The sequence below is a fragment of the Falco biarmicus genome, chromosome 12, assembly GCF_023638135.1.
Source record: "Falco biarmicus isolate bFalBia1 chromosome 12, bFalBia1.pri, whole genome shotgun sequence".
Taxonomy (NCBI): Eukaryota; Metazoa; Chordata; class Aves; order Falconiformes; family Falconidae; genus Falco; species Falco biarmicus.
Genome location: NC_079299.1, coordinates 8,103,746 through 8,127,116, shown reverse-complemented (window position 1 = coordinate 8,127,116; position 23,371 = coordinate 8,103,746). Strand labels below are relative to the sequence as shown.

General features: G+C 41.5%; 1 protein-coding gene across 6 annotated transcripts in view; it reads left to right on the top strand.

Moving 5' to 3' along the window:
• Window positions 1–599: 599 nt before the first annotated feature.
• The window catches only part of MARK1 (microtubule affinity regulating kinase 1), a 62,354-nt gene continuing 39,582 nt past the window's right edge, over window positions 600–23,371 (top strand). For 4 of the 6 annotated variants that reach the window (XM_056357342.1, XM_056357340.1, XM_056357339.1 and 1 more), the window contains exon 1: window positions 601–1,014. In XM_056357342.1, coding sequence (XP_056213317.1) covers window positions 964–1,014 — 51 coding nt within the window. In that variant the 5' untranslated portion in view covers window positions 601–963. Of the gene's footprint in view, window positions 1,015–23,371 lie in introns of all 6 variants that reach the window. The other 2 variants (XM_056357341.1, XM_056357337.1) reach the window with 1 other exon arrangement.

Below are 23,371 nucleotides of genomic sequence, written 5' to 3'. Positions count from 1 at the left end.
CGTGTACCCTGGGTTTCACCACTGTCCACCAGGTCTGAGGCCAGCGGCCTCCGCACTGTGACAGAGACAGGCTGGGCTGCCCCACCGCCCCTTCCAAGGCCGAGTCCCTGTGGTAACCCACTCGCCAAGATGGAGCAGGCCCCCACACGGGCCCCGTCCCGCGTCCCCTCATGCTGGGGGCTCCCCGGGCGACTGACTGACTGACTGACCGCCCGAGCCCCGCCGGCCTCCGCCCGGGCCCGCCATCTCGGCAGCCTGAGGGATGCGGCCGGCCTCGCCGGCGGGCCCTGAGGCAGGGGCACCGGGCCGCCCGCCCCCCTCACGAAGCCGCACACCTGCCCCAGCCCGCTTCACCGCGGGCCCGGGCCCAGCGCGCCCTCCCGGCCGGCTCCCGCCCTCGCCGGGCCCGGCGCGGTGCCACCCGTCACGGGTGCCGCGGCAGGAGGGACGGCGGCACCGGCGGAGCCCGCCCGCCCGCGTTTGCCGCGCCCGCCCGCACCGCCCGGCGCTTCCTGCGGCGCGGGGCGGCGGAGCCTGGCCGGCGGGGCCGGGCCCGGCGCGGCTGGGCGGGGAGGGGGAGGAGGAGGGGGAGGAGGGGAAAGACGGGGAAGGGAGCGCGGGGCAGCGGCGGCAGGAGGAGGAGTCGGTGCCGCCGGATGCTGCGAGGAGGCGCCGCGGCCCCCCCTGCGCTGCCGGCCGCTCACCTGAGCGGGCAGGAGGGAGGAGGAGCCGGCGGCCGAGCTGCGCGGAGCCCGGCGGCGGCGAGGCGGGCGGAGGGGCGGCCGGGCGGGCGAGGCCATGGCGCCGGGCGCCTAGCGGGGCCGGCAGCGCGGCAGGAGGCCCGCGTCCCGCCGTGTGCGCCCGGCTGCCGGCGGGGGCGGCCGGCGGCCTCCGCCGCGGCCTAAACAGAGCGGGCGGCCTTCCCCTCAGCGCGCCGGGCGCGGCGCCGCCGCGGCCCACAAGATGTCCACTCGGACGCCGCTGCCCACCGTCAACGAGCGGGACACGGAGAACGTGAGTGCCGCGCCGGGCCTCCCTCCGCCGCGCCCCGTCCCCCGCCCCCCCCGCGGCCGCCTCTCCCCGGCACCTGGCGGCGGCCCGGCCTGCCCTGCCGCCCGGGCCAGGTACCCGAGGGGTGGGCGGGCCGCGGCCGTCCCCAGCGCCGGGCCGTCCCCGCCGCCTGCCCGCGCCTCAGGCTCCTCCGTGCGGCGCTGCCGGGGCGGGTCCGGCGCGCTGGGCTCCACGTCGCCCCAGCCCGCCCGCGGCCCGGGCCTCCCGCGGGGTCGGCGGCCGGGCAGCCCCTTCCCCGCGTTGCTGGGCGGGCCGGGCCGGGCTGCCCTTATATGTACTTGGCTGGAGCCGGCGGCTGCGGGCGCGCACGGGCGCTTGGCGTCGGGCCCCCGCGGGGAGAGGCCTCCGGCCCCCGCGGGCTGCGGGCCGGGCCCCCCAGCCCCCGCGCTGGCACCCCGGTGCCGGGGTCGGAGCACCCACCCCTGGGCTCTCTAGCTGCCTGGCACTCGACCCCGGCTCGCCGCCTGGGAGTCAGCCGTACTTGGCTCTTTGTTTGCACCTCGAAGGTGGTCCCCGGCGTTGCTGTTTTCCTCTGGTTTTGCTTTGTGTTGCGACTGAGCGGGGCTGTCGTCGTGTGCCCTTGGTGCCTCCCGAGTTGATTGTTTGTTTCTTCCTTTGTGCTGTTTAAACATCTTTCTGCTCTTCCTCTGCTCCACCCGGACTTGACGGAGTAGGAGCATGGCGGTGTTCTCCGTTGTGGTGGTCTTCCCGCAGAAAATAACCAGTCTTGGTGTACCTGAGAAATCTTAAGATCCTGGCCCGTATCTGGTCCTATCTGTCAGTGGTTTTTATTTAAAGAGAGGGTAGTATAGGAGGTGTGAAATTTTTGTTTTAGGTGAGGGGACCAGTATTAAGAGGTATGTTTGGAATGTGTGCTAGGTATCGTTAGTTGCCTTTGGGAAACTGGCAAAATGCACGGGAGGGGAAAAAAGTCATACGAGATTTGGCGCGTGCAGTCACACTCAGCTTCCACTTGGGTGGAAACTGATCAGTAAGAAACCTGGTGGGTTGAAATAGGTTGAAGAAGATGTATGCTTGCATTGCATCAATCTGAAGAGGTCAACAGTAGGAGCTCATAATGTTTGTTACTGTACGAGCCAAAGCAGCAGTGCCTGATGAATAGGTTACTGAATTATATGAAAAGTGGATATGAGAAGAGAATTTGGAAGACAAAGGTAACAAGTGAGATAATATAGTTAAAGAAGTGAAACCCTACCTTGGTGTCTTCATTGTAATGAGCTTTTAGTATCAGTCACTCAGTGGAAGTTTAATTGACAGCAGTATCAGCCTGGGCACAAGTTAAAGCAAGTAGATGCATTTGGTCTGTCCTTACTCTTCGTGGACTGATGAGTCCTGTATTACTGTCAGAATGAAAACAAGTCCTTGAGATGAAAAAGAAAGTTTAGATGTAATTAAATGACAAAGGCCAGGTTTGAGCGATACATGTTACTCCTGAGTGTCCATTCAAGCATGTATAGGAATGTAGATGAGAGATAGAAGACAGGAAGGGAAATATTTATGCACATATCCAGTAATATAGTACATAAGACTCGCAAAGTACATTTACATAAGGCAAAAGGAAATATTCTCAAACATCACTAACTTCTGTAGAATGAAAACTTCAGCTACAGTGTTAGTAGTTCATTTAGCAAATGTTATGCTACTTTTGAATGCTCTATTTTGATACCTAGAAATAAGTAAGGATTCTTTTATTTTTATTATTTCAGAGAGTGTGTTGGGTATCTAAAAAAACAGGTTTGTACAGGATATCAAAATACTCTAAATTGTACATTTGCTTCTGAAAATCTTGGTATTAGTCTGTAACCGAATACTAATGAATATAATCCTCCGGTCAGATGAACAGTAAAGAGCTGTGCAGTAGTAAGTTCCCAAATCTGCACAAAGTAATTGTAGTGCTGCTATTAGTATGGCATCTGCTGGGTTTTGGAGCAGAGATCTGGAGGTTGTTGGTTCTGCCTGTCAGGGAGCCTCGGGAAGCCCCTCTTTGCTACCTGAGGTCTTCCTTACATCAGACCTTCTGCTAAAGTGGCAAAATGTGGGTGGAGGAGGTGGTCCGTTGTAGCGTTTGTTGATTTAAAATGGACTCTGTCAGGGTGAGGTGAGACTCTTAATTTACTTTTAATATGCTTCCTCCTGCTAATAAACGCTAATGGACTGGCAAGTGTTTATGCTGATGGGTCTTGATGCGCAGAGTGTAGCTAGTAAGCTCTGGGTAACTGGGGTGGTAAGAACTTGGAAATAAAGGGAGAAGTTATTGGAAGGAGTGAGGAGAGCAGAGTAAGTATGAGTGGTTTTGGCCTGGTAAGTAAATCTATCTTCATAGTGCATATTTGCAGTTCCTGAGTATGTATATTAGCAAAGCTCTCCCAAGTTCTACAGCTAATGGTGATCTTCAGGAGATCGCTCTTTTCTTCCATCTCATACGCGTGGCCATCTCAGCAATGTTGCTCCATTGTGTGACTCTCAAGGGACAGACTGTAGCTCTGTATCCCGGAGAGAGCTGATTGATGGTTCTGAGTACAAACCTACGTACGCGTCCAGCTGTGCTTTGCACGTGGCGTGAGGTCGTTGCATGAAATCATGGCAAACTAGCCTACCACCCCCCCTCCCCGTCTCTTGGCAGCTGCTTTCAGTGCTCTTTATAATAGAAAATAAAAAAAATGTCAGTGTGTGCTTTTCTCAGTGAGTATGCAAGCATATGTTCTGATTTTTTGAAAAAAAAATTACAATAATTGCATATATCACCTATTATAAGAATATACGTTCCTTGAGGAATTACAGGAGTTCCTGGTGGGATGGGTGAAAAACATGCTTATTTCCATTATTCTTTGTACCTTTTATCCCACAGGACCCTTTGAAAATAGTCTAGGAGGGGTAAGATCATGCAACAGATTACTTGATAAGTCTTATCAGAAAGCTGGATGAAAGGTACAGGGACTTTTTGCCGACAATGGACAAACAACAGGTGGAGGGAAACAGCAGTTGTGAAACAGTATGTGTATAACTGATAGGTCTGCGTTACAGAAATTCACACCCTTCTTTTTCTTTTCCTTTTTACTATTCTTTACATCTCCCAGTGCTATATTTAACTTTTCTAGCATACATCCGTAAATATTTTTCATTGAAAATGTTATTTCTCTTTCATGAAATTTATGTTTGGGGAAATGAAATAGAGTATGATTGTCAATCATTTATTCCTGTTGAATGGTTTATTAGGAAACTTGGGGAAATTAATGGGTGGAGGCAGTATGGTAAAGATTATTTTCATGCTTGTTACTGGATTTATTTTTTTCAAGTGAGGGGTGAGAGTAATATTAAAAATAATAATTTTTCTGTGTTTTGATTTTGTACATGTAGCTATTTACAGCTTCCTCTTGATACATTGTAAGTAGGCTGCGGTAGGTATTGTTTCAGTGCATTCAAACACTTGCAGTTGGGGTGAGTTTAGGTAAACTGAGCTTCCCATTTCTTCTGAGGCTGGAGAAGGAGAGGGACACAAATCAAAAGCTTTGAGCTAGAGTAGCTCTTCTGTTTTCATTGAGTTGGTATTAATTGACGAAAGAGAGGCTTTTATGTTTTTCATACTGTGTTGTATCATGTCATTAAGTCGGGGAATGTTTTTTTCTGAATTAAGGGAAAAGAAAAGAAATAAGCTGGTAATACATTCTCTGTATAAGGAAAGACTAGAGATTCAACAGTCAGCTACATACAACTTTAGTAAAATTAATAAAAATGAGAATGTTGTAGTTAGCTTTTTGTGACATAAGGACCTCTTAGTCTGGCGTAAGAATACTATTTTTTTTTTCCCTACAGTGAGTGTAGTTTAATCTTTTGAAGGTATTACTATTATTTGTGAAGGTATTACTCTTTATTTGTGTTGTGATGTCACCCATTAGCTAAGTTTTAAGGAATTATTTTGCTTTGTACTTTTCAGACACATAAAAGTCTGTTAATTCCGTTGCAGAGATCTTGCATGTTTACAGCGGAAGAAAGACCAAACGAGGCAGGAGTGCTGGCTGGTAACACTGGCCAGGGCTGAGGAGGAATGTGGGAATTGTGGTTGGTCTTACCTAGCCAGTGCCGTATGAGAGTGATTAAGAGATGTCATGGCAAAGGGAGTTTTAAGGAAGGATAGTACAGTGACCGATGATCATGTGATTTGCTTAATTATCATACAAATAATTATAATTTTGACACACGCACACCCATTTGCAAGCTAGCGAGGGAAGGGCGATGGCTGGGATGCCAGCTAAAGTAGGTGTGGTTAAAGATGACTTTCTGATAGGGGAGGCTACTGGACAGCTGCATTTTAAAGGGGAAAAAAATTGAACAGGGCAAGAGATGAGAGGATGGAATGGAGTGGTCAGGTCGGTGTAATAATTAAACTATGTTTAATTTCTTTCTCTCTTTTTCTTTTTTTTCTTTTTCTTCCTTCTGGATTTGCTTTTGCACAATAAGAACACATGGTTTTGATTTGGGCAGAGGGGGTGTGGGAGAAAGTATCTGACAAGAATTCTTTCGTTCAGTGCCTTAAGCAGAAGAATGGCCTAGTTTCCAAGCCTTATGGGTTCAAGAGTACAGCTGTATCTTTCTTATCCACAGGAGATGGGCCTTAGCAAAGTAGAGAATGCCTGGGTTTTTTCGTTGTAAGATTATTTTCTTTGATCATGAATACACCATTAGGTGTATGTTTGTTTGAATGGTGTGAACTGGGTATGTTCTTCTAATCTTTATTTTGAAGGTTTGTGTTTTCTCTGTGCAGACTTTTTGGTTTGGTTTGGTTCAGGTCTTGAGCAAGCTCCGATGTTGTGGGGAAAAACGCATTTAGCTAGAGTATTGTGCGCAGAGAGAGCAAGGTTCATTTTGTTATGAAGTATGTTATCCATTTTGAAGTTAATCTTCTGTGTGAATCATAGAGAGTCACGGAACAGGTGGCACAGATGTTTAGTTTCGTTTTCCTTCTGTAAAGAGAAATATTTCAGAACAAACAAGTGAAAATGTAGCTTCACATTTCAGTGTTCTTTCTAGGTGTCATAAAAGACTATAGTGTTGAAGTTCAGAAAGAGTTAATGCAGTTTGATTGTAGTACTTTTTAAATTTCATACTTCATGGGGTTTTTGAGGTTCATAGGTAAACATAGATTGTGGTTTGTGTTCTGAAAACTACTTACACGGTCAGTGGAGTTAAACGCTGAACTAGAACAAGGAGATTATGTTCCATGGAGCCTTGCTGCTATTGGTGGGGTCTCAGCTATCATTTTTCCAATGATGTGGATTTACTGTTTATATTAATATAGCTTTTAAAATTTTCTAAGTCTGCACTTAAAATGTTTTAAACATCAGTAAAGGCAGGATTCCCCCCCCCCCCCGCCCATGGCTCCCTATTATATTTTGAAATTAATGTTTCTGCTATAAATGTGGTAAGTTTCTATCATCACAATTGCGGTTGTTTAGCAGAGGGAACTCCTGCTAAATTCTAATTGACACCAATAGTTTAAACACAGAAAAAGTAGTTATTTAAGTGCAGATAGTGATTTCTGTTAAATTATGTTGTTGATCAATTATTTGTATTTGCAGTTGCAGAGGTTTTTTTCTTGTTCTCAGAATTCAGTATAGACCTAGCCTTTAATATCTTACTGATGTTTGAGAGAGAACTTCAGACACTATTGTCCAGATTCATTGAGAAACTATCCTTTAAAAAGGAGAGATTATTTTACTACTAATGTGGAGCTAGAAATCTGATGCAGCTAAAGCCCTAAGACATTTCTTACAAATCGACCTACTAACAACTTCAGAGTTTGAGCAAACTTTTCAGATTTTGTGATATCAGAGAGAAAGCATTTTATTGCTTCTGTTTAGAGATTATCTTTTAGTAGTGTCAACCTCTCTCTCTCTCATATGTGTTTATGCTCTGTTTTGCCCTCCAGGTTAAATATACTACTTGTAAACTGTTGCAGACAGTGACATGTTTCAAACTTAGCTTATTTGTGTTGTGGTCGTGAAATGATCTATTAAGTTGTTGTTGCTGTTGGAAATGTAATGCTTGCTTTTTGTGGCGTTCTTTGGGTTTGGGGTTTTTTTGACTTTCTGGAATTTCAGAATCACAAAAAAAAAATCTTTTTTTTTCACAGTATTTTCTGGGTCTTCATCCTTGAATGTTTACTTACCTCTAGGTAGTGGTAAATTAAGAAATGTTCTCCACAGCTGAATGTTTCTGAAAACAGCTATGAAAACAGGAAAGTTCTATTGAAACATTCACATTGTTCAGTGTAATGGATATAATGCAACTCAATCATCTGAGTTTTAATAAGCTCTTTCTCAACATCAACTACCAAGCCTGTTTAATTGTTAACATTTTTCTCCTTTTTTCACATTGAAAATTAACATTTTTTTGTGTGCTCTCTCTGCTCAGTGCTAAATTAAACTTTAAATGGGCCAATTGTATCTCATTTAAGAAAGAAAATTTCTCCTTTTTTGTTTTTCTGTGAATAATTTAGTAAAATAGTAGAATCAAAGGATTGGTGAGATCTCGAGGTCCATTTAAGACTTCATAGCTGTATGTGGTGATACAGTTTAGTCTTGGTGAGCATCCTAGGAAATCTAAGGTTAAAAATTCCAAGGGGATAAGATGGTCCTTGTTAAGGCAAGTTTCCCTGTGCTTGTTTCAGCTTTTTTTTTCCCCCCTCTTCTCTCTAAGTACTGACCAAACACACTATAGCTATCGATGTAAAATAGTTTAAGGCAGAAGCACTGAAAGGCACTCTCTGTGCTTAACATAATCCTGCTGCTTTTTGAACTGATGGCAATTGGAAAAGTTTGGTTGTTTGTTTTTGGGGATTTTTTGGTTGGTTTTGGGTTTTTTTCAGATGAGCATTTTTCCAGGGATTTCTTTATGTATGCTTTCAAAGAAAACACCAACTTATGCTGAAAGACAGATGTTCGTAGTCACAGTAACTGTGTCTGCACAGTTAAATTCAGCTGGGCTACAATTAACCTTTAAAGCAATGAACTGGACGTGCTCATGGAGCAGTGCCATGGCTTAGGCTGTAATGATTGATCAATAGTGTGTATTTATGTAAAACCCAAAAGCACAGGTTTTCTGTGCATCTCTGTAGAATAGAAGATCATTACATTATTCTGAAATTCTCCATCTTAACAGGACAGCTGATTGACAGTCACTTTACATCACTTGAATCATTGTGGAAAGCAGGCACTCTTCTGTTGGAATGAATGAATGCATTGTCTGTGTGTTTTCAAGTTCTGGTATTCTGCAGTTTGTTGTATACGGATCCCAGGAAAAAGGAATTTTCCTTATCTTGCTGTTCCTATGCTTATGAGACACCTTACTACACTTGTTTGGTTAGCATTAACGTGGCTTACTATCAAGATGACTTTTGTAAAGACTCCTGCTGAGCTGTTCAAGATTTAAGTGCTCAATACCAATGACTCTTGGTCCTTTTGTGTGCAAACTATTTCAAGTTTGCAATGTTTTAGAAAAATGCAAGACGTGTTATAGAAACCTGTAATCATAGTACAGTAATAAAACATGGTTTGAAAGGGAAAAAAATGCGTTCTTTTTCTTTGCACTTGCATTCTTCAAAAGACTGGTGGCAATATGTCAGAAAGAGGACTCTTGGTTACAGTTTTTAGCTGTACAGGCTTTAGCCATTTTCATTGTTTAAATTTCTAATCTGTATACCAAATCTAAAGAAGCACTTGCAAAAAAAGGAGCAGTAAAACATTCTTTAAATTGTTCAGTCATTTTGAATGCCCAGTAGGTATAATACCTTGATATGTGTTCATAGTTCAAATGATTTCTCAGATAAAGGTTGATAAACATAGTTAAATTAACCTGAGGAGAGAATGAAACATGTTCATGATTTCACGTCAAGTGTCTGCCTTGTTCACCATGACCCTAATGGTGTGTTGGCAGTAAGTACAGTAATAATCCTGTTTTACATTTAAACATGTGGCCTGTAGAATTCACAAAAGTAGAAAAACATAGAAAAGCAGAGGATGATATCCAAACTTATTGTATATTTTAATTGATTCAACATAAGGAGCTTTGTCCAGTTGTGTTGCTACATAGTTGTGATATGAATAGGTTGAATAATAGGACAGAACTTTATTTCACCTCTGATGAAAGCACTTGTGTAGTACATTGATGTTCACAAAACTGAACATACAGAGTTACTGGATAGCCCATGGCAATCTTTTGCAAGAACAGGTAATGATAATATTACTGGTGACAAAGTCTAATTGTTTTTGTATTATAAAGTAATAGTAGTGCATGATAACTTTTAAAATCTCAAGCAGAGACAAAATTAGGCAAGGTTGTTAGAGGGAAGTGGTACCTTTCATTAGGCAGATGTGGTTGGAGGAAATAGATTAGATTTTGATAGATTAGGCTTTAGCAGGGCTTGCTGTAAAGTCTCCTGCCCAAGGCTAACCTCATGGTAAAACCTGTAGTGCCTCTGCTCCACTGTGCTTCTGTAGGAGGACCCACGCCTTACTCATGATGCAGTAAAACATGCACCTTCTTGTAAGTGGAGGCACAGCCTTAGTCACTGTGATAGAGAGCTATTTTCAGCTCTCTTGGAAGCTTTCCTCCCAGCTTCCGCCTTTCCCTACTGTTAGTTCTTATCTTTGCCATCTTAACCCAATACTTGGGAAGAAAGTTAAAGAAAAATAAAGTAAAATATCTTTCACTTGTCTCCAGGCACCCCCCTTTTTCAGAGGGGAAAAAGGCCATTGATTTGTAATCTTAATGTTAAAGGTTATCACATAGACCATTTTTCTTACTTAGTCCTTCAAATATTTGACCAATTTCATTTTAAACCTGGTGATAGTCTATAACCTGCCTCCACACCAGCTTTATCCTTATATACGTAACAATATTCATCTTTCTGAGATTCCATTTACCCATTGTGAAGTTGCTGGCCATTTAATGTCTGTAATTTCCTGGCCTATCACATTCTTGCCCCTCTCCCCCTTATTTTCCCCCACATTTTGCTTACTAACATGCTTTTGTGCTTGTGCTTGCATACTTGTTGCCAGCTTCCTTATGCTTCTCACTCTTTCTGGGACCTTTTCCAGTTTTGCTCATTTAATGACATAAGCAAAACCAATACAAAGCTTTACTAAAGCTATGTAGTTGTAGCTTCTGTTTATCCTTCAAATAATACCCTTGTGTATGAATCCCAATGAACATTTTAGTATGGGAATAATCTGAACTGTAAAGCTAAAGAAAGTGAAGAAATGCTTTGCTGTGGGTGGGTTGAGCGGAGCTGTTTCTGTTTTGGAGGCTCTTCTTGAAATTATTAGCAAAAAGGATTGTTACAACTTTAAATAGTCATGTTAGATTATGTTTTCCTCACTCTACCTTTCCTTCCCTCCCCCAGTAAAGTTACTGTGCTTTCTTCTCTCAGATAACAGCAGAGAGTAACCAGAGCTTTATAATGTTTATTTAGAAAGGACATACAATTTTATAACGCTCTTTGTAGAGAGAGATTGTCTTAATAAACTCAGTAGATCCACAAGGAATTTAACGTGCAAGAATTGCAGAGTTAGGGAAGTGAGGTGTAGGGTGTACTGCAGTACGTGTAGCAACAGCGTAAATTACTTGCGCTTAAACAGTAAATATCTGAAATTCCTCCTGAGAGTGCGTGCTTGGCTTCAGTTGTATAGAAGTATCTTTCTAATTCTTAGATGTTTCTGTCATTACTTTAAAAAAGCAGAGGCATAGCTCAAAAATTTAGAGAATCATGTGTGTTAAGAAGAGTCCGATTTTTGCCATAGAAATTACCTTATCCTGTTAAATGCTACCTTGAGCTCTTGCAAAGGATATGGTTGTTCTCCACAAATGGATTACGTGTGTAATGTATTTACTCGTATCTCTATTCCAGATAATATCATCGATTGAAGGTAATAGAATTCCTTTAAGCATTTGGGGTTTTATTTAGTAATTCTTCTTTTTCCCCAACAGTAATCAGATTTTCTTCCCCTTGCAATTATTACAATAAGGACTGTCTACTGGTCCTTAAAAAAAATCAGGAAAATGTCATTACTTGGTGAAGGACTAAAATAGCATTTTCTCCGTAAGATCAGACTTCAGAAGGAGTAACAATTGTAGTCATTCAACACAAGGAGATATAACTAGAAAATATTAATAATACTGTCTCTGAGTAGTCTTTGCCAGGTGTACCTATGAATAATAGTTTTTCAAATTTTCTTTTCTTAATTTGATATTAAATGAACAAGGCTGGCTGATTTTAGAGTTCTTCCAGTGATGGACGTAAGATGCATAGGAACAAAGAACATTTATGAAAGCACTTCACAATGAAACTCTTGCTCCATCTACTGCATAGTGCAGAGAAATCTTACCTACAGAAAGTTGGTATGAGCAATGAGGGTCGATCTAATATAGATACTGGAATTAGTCAGTGGAAGACATAATTATTAGAGAATGTATGCCTACAGCAGTGTTTGTAGACAGGCTAAGGGAAATCTAATCCTTCAACCTGTGCAAAGTAGGCTGATAAAATAAAAACTGCATTTAAAGGTCTTAAGAAAATTATTCTTGCTTATCCAGTGATTGCAGAAGTATAGCACTTATATAAAAATAAAATTGGGGGGCTTATAAATACTACAAGATAAAATATTGATGATGATTATTAATATTATTATTGCTGCTGCTATTTGTGAGTGTGTGTGACCTTTTGTAAAACTTTATATTTCAGTACTGTGTACAAGGCTCTTCACCATTACTCATTAAACGTCTTTCTTAGTGGCATGTCATATATTGTTTTGATAGAATTATTTTCAAAGTGAGTGGTGTCAGGCATTCTGGAGTAGCATAGAAGAGAGAAACTGGATTCCTGTATCCATCTCTGTTGTTTTCATTCCCTTCACATAACAATTGTTAATTTGAAGCTGAATTAAATGTAGCGGTTGACTGTTACACTAAAGTTACTATGATAAAGTGAAATATTAATGGTGCATGAGCCATTTTCCTAATATTGTCTTAATTGAAAAGATTTCTAAGACTGGCTCAGTGGGTGACAAACAGGAAAAAAAGAAAGCAAACTGGGAGACTGTTGGAGTTAAGTTTACCTCCAGATAATTCTTGAGAAAGAGGAGAAAGCTGTGCCTGACTTCATGTCGGCTGTTGGGTGGTAGGAAAACAGTAGAAAATTAATTTATTCTTTGTTAGCTGCTTGGTGAAATGAGAAGGATATTTAATGCGATAGCTCTCATCCCCTGGGATCAGAAGGGTTCTAGTTAGTTTGGTAAATTAAGGAAAAATATTACAGACGGAGCTTCCAGTGAGCCTGTGATAATTCAGGGATCATAACATGGCACAAGGGGATATGTGATCGTCTCTCTTACAGTGCTGTGGATTTCCTCATCTCTTACGAGGCAGAGAGCAATCTGAGGACTGAGAGGGGCCCTTGGCAGGCTGATGGTGGAAGAAAGAACATAACACTGCTGTCTGACCCATCCTAAGACTTGGAATAATTCAGTGATGTCCATTTGAAGTCTGCATAAGGGTGACTTTCTTTTAAGGTTTTGAGGATGGATTCTCAGTTGCTGGTACAGAGATTGATAGTCCCTGTCACCTGCTGACATTGTCCTTGGGTTCCTGTGACTTCTCTGCTTTCCTGCCTTTTCTTTAAGGCTGAATCAAATTAATTCCTATTTTAATATGAGAGAGCATTGGATTAGGTAAGTCACCTCAATTTGAGATTTGCAGACTGTAAGACTTGTTGCTTTAGTGTTACCCAAACTGTTTTGATGTCCGGCTCAGGCCAGAACCAAATTACCACTGCTAATGGTGGGCTGGAGGCCACCATTGCTGCTACTGGTTATTTAAATCAAATTAATTTAAATGGAATTTAAACTGAAAGAGGGTAGACTTAGATTAGATTTGAGGAAGAAATTCTTTACTGTGAGGGTGGTGAGGCACTGGAACAGGTACCCAGAGAAGCTGTGGGTGCCCCATCCCTGCAGGGGTCAAGGCCAGTTTGAATGAGTCTTGCAACAACCTGGTCTAGTGGAAGGTGTCCCTGGCCACGGCAAGGGGGTTGGGACTAGGTGGTCTTTAAGGGCCCTTCCAACCCAAACCGTTCTGTGATTCTCTTTGCTGTACCTCACAGTGTAGGTAAAGAAGTCTGGAAATGCCTGACTTTGACAGCTTGCAGGCTGGGGTACTGTCTAAGGACCATAGCTGGGCATCTGGGATTCCTCACCCACTGATTGTCAAGGACTCAAGAGAGAAAGTCATACTTTTTGGTTTTATTATTTTTTTTACTTTCTGTTGGATTGGCTGCTTGTTTTAATGACTATATATTTTGAATACATGTTAGTTTTTGTTCAACCCTTTAATCATGAATTCTTTTGCTTGTATTCTTAAGCTTTATCTATATACATGTACATTATTTCTTCCATATTTTCTGACCTTTTTATTTTAATGGGCTGGGGAAATCCAGCATCTATTGTTTTTAGGATTTTCTTTGTATCCTGTGATGTTTTTTCTTTCAATTCCTTTGCTGATTTACATAACGTAGAGTATTTCATTTGTTCATTCTTTTTTTTGTGCTTGGCATTTACATCTCAGCTATACTCACACATGATTTCTGTTTATGGTTTGAATTCAGTACATTGACAGATATCTGCAGTATATGTGTGATTGTCAGTGTTAATTATCTACTGTATTACCGTGTTTGCCGGTGTAAAACATACAAAGAAATATATTCTTTTTTTCTAGCTATGTTACATACTTCACAAGATCTTTGAGGCATGTTGCTGCTGTTTGCTTTTTCTTTTCCTTTTTTTCAATTTAGCTTCCCAGTTGCATATATTTCTGAAGTGCTAAATCATGGTAGTCTGTGATCATAAATAATTGAAGCTCAAAGGTTAAAATAGGTGGTTGAATAGGGCTCTGAGGAGACTGTAGTCTGAGCTCTCTGTAGAGCACACTCTTTGATCATAAGATATGAGCAGGTCCAAGGGGCATACAGTGTTTGGACAGCTTAAAGTTAAGCATAAATCTGTGCAAGGCTGGGAATGTGTTTGCTAAGTTGAAATGTGGTGTAGCATTATCCACATAAAGGTAAATAGTTACTACAGCCCAACTAAGGACATTTTATTTGTTCTGTTAATTAACACTTATATCAAAAACGGGGCAGAGAGCACTCAGCAGAAGACTGTCTTCATCTTGCTTTGGTTTTTTTCCTTTGGGTTCACCATGTCCCATTACATCAGCTTGCTTGGATACATCATCGTAATCTTGCTCTGTGTGTAAAACATGGGTTATGCTTTCAGAAGACCAAGTTTAGTGAGGTCCTTATAACTTACTTCACCTGTGGCTCCTGCTGTCAGATCAGACTCTGCTAGACTGTTCTTGGTAGACAAAACCATTGTAACTGAATGCTGCTTGAGTGCAGGCTCATCGGTAGAAGTGTCCTACACCATCTTAAGGTGTTTCTTCCTCTTACGAAGGTGGCTGGTTTTGTGTGCCAAAATATGTGTTACTACTCAGAGGCAACCTTTGTATCTATGCTTATGAAAAAAAACCTAATGTCTGCAGAATGCTGAGTCTGATTGTATCCTGGCTTAAATATTAAATTGCATCTCCTTGGCAGATGGGGTCCAGTAGGCACTCTGCACTTCAGCCTTCTGAGGTAAGACTTGTTAATGACATGAGGAGGCCTTGCTGCAGAGAGATGGAATAGAAAATATTATCAAGCCTTGAAGGTGAAGAAACTAAGCTAGTATGCTCTAGTGCAAGAGGCCATCCCTGAAAGTGCTTTCCAGGTGAGGAAGAATTCCCTGCCCCTCCCTTGAAGGCCGTATCTCCTGTGGAAGGGATGAGAGAGGCCCTGGTAATTTACTGTAGGTCCATGCATTTTTTTTCCTCTTCTAATTCTCAAATTAACTGGTTGCCCAACTACTTTAAATACATTTGTGTTGTATGTACTGTATTGTATGAAGGGAAATATTAATTAAGATGAGTCTCCGTACCCTTTAGTTTAGACTTCCGAGATCCCTATGTCAAAAGAATACTGGAAAATCCTCCTGAATATTGGGTAACTTTGTTTGAAGCATAGCTTGACATGTTCCTCAGAGTCCTGTACTGCCCCACAGTTTCCTTTCTAGGACATGTGTGCATCAATTAGGTTATATTGCTATCAGGTTGGATATGTTAATTGATCATCTTATCACTTTTTAGAAGCAGGCTTTACTCCAGATAGTTAGTAAGACCTTGAGGTAAAATAGTCTGCAAAATAAGATGGTGATCTGTCTCGATGGATGTATCATTGGATGAATCCAGTAATGGGGCTGTAAAGACTTTGGAAATGCTGTCCACTTTGCTAAGTCGTAACTTCATTTTCTCTTTTATGTAGTGGAAATGTTACAGGTGCTTTGCCCATGCATGTCACTTCTAAAAGGTAGCTTCTTAAGCTCACATTGTCTGCTCTTCTGTCTCACACACCCAGTGCAGGTAAACAACACAAACAAGCAAGTCTGCTAACTTGTTTGTGGTATTTCTTTTGTTTGGTTTGAGGGTTGGTGGTTTTTGTTGGGTTTTTTTTTCTGTCGTCTTTCTGGGGTTTTACCTTGTTTTAGAATGGGAATAAGTATCTCCTAGCTAAAGTTTCACTACTGGTGTCAATTTGCCTCTGAATTATCAAGAAAAGCGGTGTGATCAGTTTTCTTTCCCATGTCGTTCCTGTCCTGACAGTGTGGTTCCAGCAGAGCTTAACATGTGGCCCTCTCTTCCCAGTACTGGATGTTCCCCTTCCTCCTTGGGCCTGCACCGGTGCTTGGGAAACTGTCTGTGGGTACACATGCTCAGGGAGCTGGAGGTTACCCCGGCAGAGGAGTTGCTATGTTTTCTCTGGTTTGCCTTTCCGTCCTGCCACCCCAGTGGTAGTGTGCTTGTAAGTGGGTGCAGGCATGTGAGCAGTGTTGGGTTGGCTTCAGCAGCCAGCTGTCATGGATGGACTGATGCACTTCACTCAGAAGAGACAAGTAGCAATATATTTATTGGTATAAAACAGTGATTCAACAAAGTTTGATAGTAAATGCAACAGTGGTTTAACAAGATTTGCTGGCAAGGTATACTTGATTATTTACTGCACAGAGGACAGGGTCAGACAAAACTGTCAGGGAGGTCCTCCTGTTGAGTCCTGAGGTTCAGAAAGGACGCCCTTGTGTTCTAAACTCCTTCTCAGAGGGGAGTTTAGGTGTGGCTAGGTCCAGACTTAGTCTTAGACTTGGTCAACAGTTTATCAGTCCTCTATGTTACTTAGCTAGGATTTCAAAGTTTAGCATGCTGTTAATCACTTACAGAGAATCTGTTGCGGCAAGGAATCTCTCAGCCTCAAGGAGTAACCCTGGGAGGCGTCCCTACGCAAGGGGAGATCATGGCCTGCAGCCTGCTGCCATGCAGGAGTGCTCAATGGTCCCTGGGCTGTCCACTGTTCATGGAGTAATGGTCATCTTTGCATACTGACTACAGAAGTTAGTTTCTTTCAAACATGGCTTGAGTCAGACCTTGACCAGCACTGTTAAGTGGGCACACTGTTCAGATTAGCCCTTGGCTAGCTATCGTATCGTTATCTATGTCCCCCTGAATCCACTTTGAGTCAGATACAGCCATCCCAACCAGACACATCCGTTTTGATGGCCGCAGGTGGTTATCATTTGAGCATTGTCACAGAAACAAAGGTCAGGATGGAGAGAGGGGGGGAGCACACCACCACACTCCACCCCATGACTATAGTCAACTCATCTTACCCTCACAGAGTGGTGGTGTGGTCACCTTTTGCCTCTGTGCCATAAATAGTATATTCGTAGTTTGTACACTTACAGACCCACAGTAAGTAGATAGTCAAGCACTGCTCTTTGTAATGTGCTAATTTGCATGGTTTGGATGGTTGAAGTTGGATTATATGTTTTATGATGTAGCAGATCTTTATATATAATATATTTATAAGTAACAGACATACTAAAGTCAGAGTTAGTAAAATCATGGCTGAGTGAAACGTGAAATTAAAAAGTCCTGTTGCTGTCAGTGACCATCCAAGAAGCGTTTCCCACCAGTGTGCTCTCCATCCTTCTTCACTCTTTCCAAGACATAGTGTATCTCTTCTGTATCATGATGAATGTTGATTAGAATTTTGTGTCCGTTGTTTTGGACATGTTCTAGCAGTTTACACAGATCATCTTGTTGCAGTAGTTTCTTCATCGATGTAAGGTTCATTCTGATGGGGGTAGGCAATAAATCTTGACTCAGTGTATAATTAGATTATAATAATTGATAAGAAGCAACAGGGGCTGAATAATTAAGTCACCCCCCATAATTTTAGTAAAGCTACAAACACAAATATTTACCCCCCATAATTTTAGTAAAGCTACAAACACAAATATTTGAGTGATTACTTGTATCTACAGTAATGTTATCTACAAGTATAAAATCACAAGGGGTTCTCATACAAGCACGTGTTTTTCCAATATATACAGGTACAGTTCCAGGGGTTTCATCAGGATGTATTTCTAAATGACACTTTGTTCAGTATGAAGACAAATGTCTTGGGCTTTGATAGTGTTGCTCTCACAAATAAATCCTTGTTGTTCTGTACAATGCGGGCATTAACATCAATAGTTTGCCATTTGTTTCTGTTTCATTGGGCCCATGGTCTGTGTTCTAATGGATGGAGTATAGCTCCATTGTGATTTAATCCTAGTGCAATGATTGCATACATGGTGTATACCAAAGCACTGTGTACCGTTAAGACAAAAGATATGGCCTTATTGTTGATGGGGTCATAAGTGAAAATGAACTAGATACCACCAAGACCATCATGCCACGTGTGGACTCTTCCAGAGTTGTTTTAGGTATGCAGTCGGCAAGGAAGAAATTCCCATTTCATAAACTTTGAGAGAAAGAATGAGTTAGAATTCAGAGCCTGGTCCCAATTAGCTGCATGTACGCTTTCCTTCTGTAGAAAGAACCTCAGCTGGCCCAGAAGACTGGTTGTTTGATCATGAGTGTCAGAGACACTTGGTGCTATAATCAGGTCACTCTTTTGTGAGTAAACCTTGCCTCTTGCTGCTGTTCTCGTCTGGAGGCAAGCCTCAGGTTTCCTGATTGTAGTCTCCAGACTGAAGAAACAGCTTTTCTTCCCTCTGTTTTGAAGTTTGATATTAAAGTAGTCTCCACTTCTTGTATTCCTGCAAATGTTTGAGAAGCTCTCTGAGCTTGACGTAATCCTGAACTGTAAATTTTTTCATGTCTCTCTTCTCCTGCCTTTCATCAGGCCAGTTGAAAAAATGACCTGGCTGCATCATTTGTAAGTGCAATAAAAACTCCTGCAAGCTTCCTTTGCCAGAAGTTTCGCTTTCTGGGTGTGTTCCTGTTCTTGTTTGGTTGGTTCAATTAACGATCAACACTAGCATTTCTTTTTTGTTGTTGTTGTTTTACTGTGGGTTTTTGAGAAAATTGTGAGTACTGTGGCATTCAGCAGCAGCGCTCTGTAGCTGCCTGTGTTCCCGGGTGCTGGCAGGATGTCCTGGGTCAGTTGGGAACACGCACTGGGAGCTCTGTGCTGGCAGGTTTGAAGATGTAACAAAAAATAGTCAAAGACTGGTGAGGTTAAACTGATCACCTCTTGAGGAAAGGCAAAAAATATTGAAAGAACTCTCTCTTTGTGAAGGGCAGTGTTCAAATGCATGCAGGAGGCTGGAGCAGGAATAGCTTTTCTCCTTCCTTCCCCCCCTCCTGTAAGTGCTGTTCTTCAAAAACACAGGTTCATGTAGGTTTCATGGGTGAAGGATGTGAACTGTTTTATTTTGACAAGAAAGGAAATGTTTTACTCCTTTGCTTGGTAGGGCTGACTGTAGCTTCTAGTATTATAGCAAATGACAGAAGTGAGTAAATGGAAGAGGATTTTAGGAAAAAAATAAATATATTTTTTGCCCCCACGCAGTTCCGCCTGTGGTTTACTGCAGCAGCTTTTAGCTGGCCAGTTTCATTTTTCACCAGGGCTACAGGGAGGGTTCAGTTTTTGTTGTAGCAGTTAATGGAGATGATATGGGCTGACTGTCCTGAATTAGTCCTGGAAAATCTTGTTTGTGTGTTTGGGATGAGTCAGGAAGGAAAGTGCCAGGTTGAAAGAACTGTGCCAATTCCGAGTGAAATGGAACAAAGGCAGGAAGGTCCTGTTCTTCTGCACCTGCCCCCTGGCCAGGCTGAGGGCTGCGGGCCCAGCCAGAGGAGGAAGCGTGTTAGCTGAGTTCGGTGACCAGACCTGATTTAATGCTGTGAAGGCATTTGTTTTTCTGAAATGTTTTGACTGACTTTTCAGGAGAGGACCAGTGCCTTTTTTTGTTTGTGTTTTTATCCTTGAAATAAAAAGTATCTGTCATTCTATGTGATAATGAACTCCACCCTTCCATGAGACATCACTGCTGTGCTTTAAAAAAAAAAAAAAACAAACCAAAAAACAAAACCGGTGAGCAAGCTTACTACAACATGGACAGGATTTTTGACAGCTTAGTGTCACTGTATGGAAATTGCAAGTATTCTGAAGAACCTTGTGTGTAAACTCTTGAAACAATTAGCTGTGTCTGGCCCTGCACTGGTAGATCATGGGCTCAGTTTTCTGTCCTAGATTGCTTCAAGTACAGAGTTGTAAACATTGCATGCTGTGTAGTTTGTGATTAGAAAAATAATTCTGTCTCCAAGTTAGCAAACTTATTTCTGATATGTCAAAAAAAAAAAAAGCTATGTTCAGCACCTAAACAAACAAACCCCCCAAACGAAACAAACAAAAAAAAAACCCATCAAAACTTCTAAGGGGCTTAGGTACCATAGTAACAAGCACAGGATAAGATTTACTCAGTGCTCAGTGTAATTTTGCCTATCACAAGTGTGTATGTATGCTTTTAGAAAAGAATCTTCATTGTGTATTGACGTTAAGGGATTGTATTTCACCTTGCTATAGAAGTGTTTTACTATTAGCTTTGAAGATGTTTTGTTGTTTGTTTTTTTTTAAAATACAGGCTATTACAATTGGGAAGAAAAGGAAAGAGATAAAAAAAAAAAGGAAGAGTAAGGGGAAGTTAATTTGTTTAATAACTCACTTGTTACTATATATTGAAGTCCATGGTTATAGTTTGGATTTTAAAAAAAGTTTTACAAAATGCTTTTCAGAGTTACAGCGTCAGTTAATTAAATGTTTCCATATGCTTGACTGAGGCCAGCTATTTTCAAAGTCTTTGTTTCTTATTGTTGATAGCTTCAAGCACTTTCAAAAGTTCATGCCTGGAATTCCTACATATTATGTAAATCTGATAGAAACAGCAAGATGCACATGCATGTGTGTGATTATTTTCTGTGTACACCTCTGGAAAGCCTCTGTGAATAGGTTCAGGGTATGCATGTAAGTTAAAGACAAACATCACGGTTTTGTCTGATTCTGTTCTGTCTGGCATGCGTTGACCTTGGTATCTGATTTAAAATCTATATATACTTTTTCCACTCACTCTGTGTGTTTGCTTGTTTCATGGGGTTTTCTGAGCCAAGTCCTTCATATTATCCTGTTTCAGTGGAGTAGGTTGATTGCTTTGGCTTTGGGGTTTTTTTTAATAACCAAGTTTCTATCACACATTCCCAGTCTAACATGCTTTTAATTGCTGATAAAAATTATGAAAAGAATCACACGTACATGCATTCAGACTTTTAGTTGCCTCCTCCAAAGCACTTTTCACATGTCTCGGAGAGACAAAAAATTAGAGTAGATAGTGATCTATTAATGTTTTGATTGAGATCAGAGGGGCTTTAGTAATTGTAGTATGATGCAACGGGTACATGTGGCAAGGGTAAGCTGTGGGTTTGTGCAGATGTGAGGTTTACCTGGGAGAGGAGTGAATCCCCTTCTTCTGGCAGTAGCTGATGGATCACGTACCATCATCATCTTGTGCAGTTCAGAGTTGCATGATGCTTCATACCTGTAAACCTGACCCTCTGGGTGCTTTTGGTATGTGATGCAGAACAAGCTGATGTGAACATTTTTGTTGGTTCCTACATTGAGGTTTACTGAGATCATTCAAAAAATGTGGTGGTTCTACTTTACTTTGATTGTTACTTCAGAGGGGAAAAAAAAATATTTGTTTGAGGTGGTTTGCTAGAAGTTCCTGGGTCCTAAAGGAATAGTTAGGGATAGCAAGCAGTTAAAACATGAAAACAGCTGGACATCCAGGACATTACTTCTCATCTTTCTCCCCTTTCCTTCCCCTGAATTGTGAATCAAAGCTGTGGCAGATGAGAGCTGTTCAGAAGACTGTCTTCTAAACTCTTCAGCCTCCCTCTGTCTGGGCTAGCTGTTTTGATTACCTTGCAAAACATGACAGCTGTTACAAATGCTCATGTGTATGGCACATGCTTGAAAATGTTTGGAGCTATGAATATAAAAATTGGCTGTAAGAAGCATAAGTTCAGAACTGGAGATAATACTGAGAAGAGGAAGTGTGATGATGTGCTTTTTTTAGCACCTCATGTGCATACTTTGCTTCCATGGGCTGACTGTACCAAGGAATTTGCCTTGCAGTAATTCAAGAAGGGGAAAATTCAGGACTAAGATGTTTGCTTAATCATATGAGGTGTATTTGTAGGCAGGTCAATGTGTAGAAGTTATCCTATTACTCAGAAGGACTATAGAGGCGTTTGGTGTTGTTTGATTGAGAAAGGCTGTGTCGTTTGGTGGCCAGAATGGTTTTGGGGACTATTTCAGACTAAGCTGTAAGAGCAGTTAATATATGTGATGATATAAGTTTAATTATGGTGTATAATCTGTGAGAATACTACTCCAGTGGCTAGGTGAGTGACTAAAGGATGCTGAATAAGTAGTAGACCACACTTGTTGTATCTGCTTGGTGCGGGTATTTATTCTGCACTTTCTCAGAGATAATGTATTGGGCATTGGGTCATCTTGCTTTCGCAAAACTGCTTTGGGGAAGACGATAGCTTTGAGTCTTCGGGAAGCAATGGGTCAATCTCTTGTGATTTTAATGCCACTGACTTTCTGTAATAACATTAATGGAATGTGTCAGAAACAACCTTAGTTAGGAGTAATAACTGTTAATTGAGCTCTCTTCAGTCGCAATCTAAAATTGAATACTAGAATTACTCTTCTGAGATTTCTGAAAAGGTGGTAAATGTTTTGTATGTGCTCTTCCTTTATTTTTTTAAAAACACTTGACTAATGTGAAAAATACCTAAATTGCTGTTCTAATGTACTGTTTCAGCTCTAAACTTTTGTCACTACTGCACCTTTTTTTGTTTAAAATTGCATTTTATTTTAAGAAACATCTAATTTTTATGTGTTTATTTCTAGACATTTTATTTAACAGTGACATAAACAACATACAGGGAGTCATGTTTATGATATCCTAGTAAGACAGCGTTTCCCACTACATTACATATGTACATATAAAGATATATTATCAGTGTAGCTAGAGAAATATCAGAATCCCTAATTAAAATCCTGTGTAGGAAATAAAGGTTGTTAGCTGGAATTGGTTTTAGATGGCAGTGAACTTCAAGGAGCATGTTGGTTTTTACAGCCCACTTGTTTCCAGCACCCTGAAAAACTTCTCAGAATTCAGAGTTTTTTCTTCTGAAATGGCGTTTTTAAATAGTCACGTAGTAGCTGATGTGTAATGAATGAATGTATTGTAATGGACCAGAAAGATCTTAAAACTACGTAGCCTGTCTTTCTAGGCAGTGTGGATATTGCATGCTTCTGTGGAATTCAGCTTTAACATTGTTTGGAAATAATCTCTGAGATACCGTTATTTGACCTAACTTGGTTGGTTTTTTCAACATCTTAACTTTGTTATGTTTGGATTTTGTTGAATGCTGATTTCTAGAAGTTCATGAGTTTCTAGTTTAAATTCCTCCGTACTTTCCAACAATAGCAAGCTGTTTATGTGCAAAAGGGAGGCCTGTTGCAAGACTTAAGAATAATAATTGGAATTTCATTCAGTGCTGTTCAAACTCAGAAATGCTATATATATGTGGCTCACAAACTAAGAAACTTGGCTGCCTTTATGCATATTTTCTGTCATCCTTGGGCATAGCTGGGGAGAATGGTTGACTCTGAAGATAAGTCTGTCTAAGAGGGAATAATTAAGAAACTATCCAGAGGGCTTCATTTTTTCTGTCCCGTAAAGACCAAAATCCAGAACTGTCATGACCATGAACCTTCTTTATT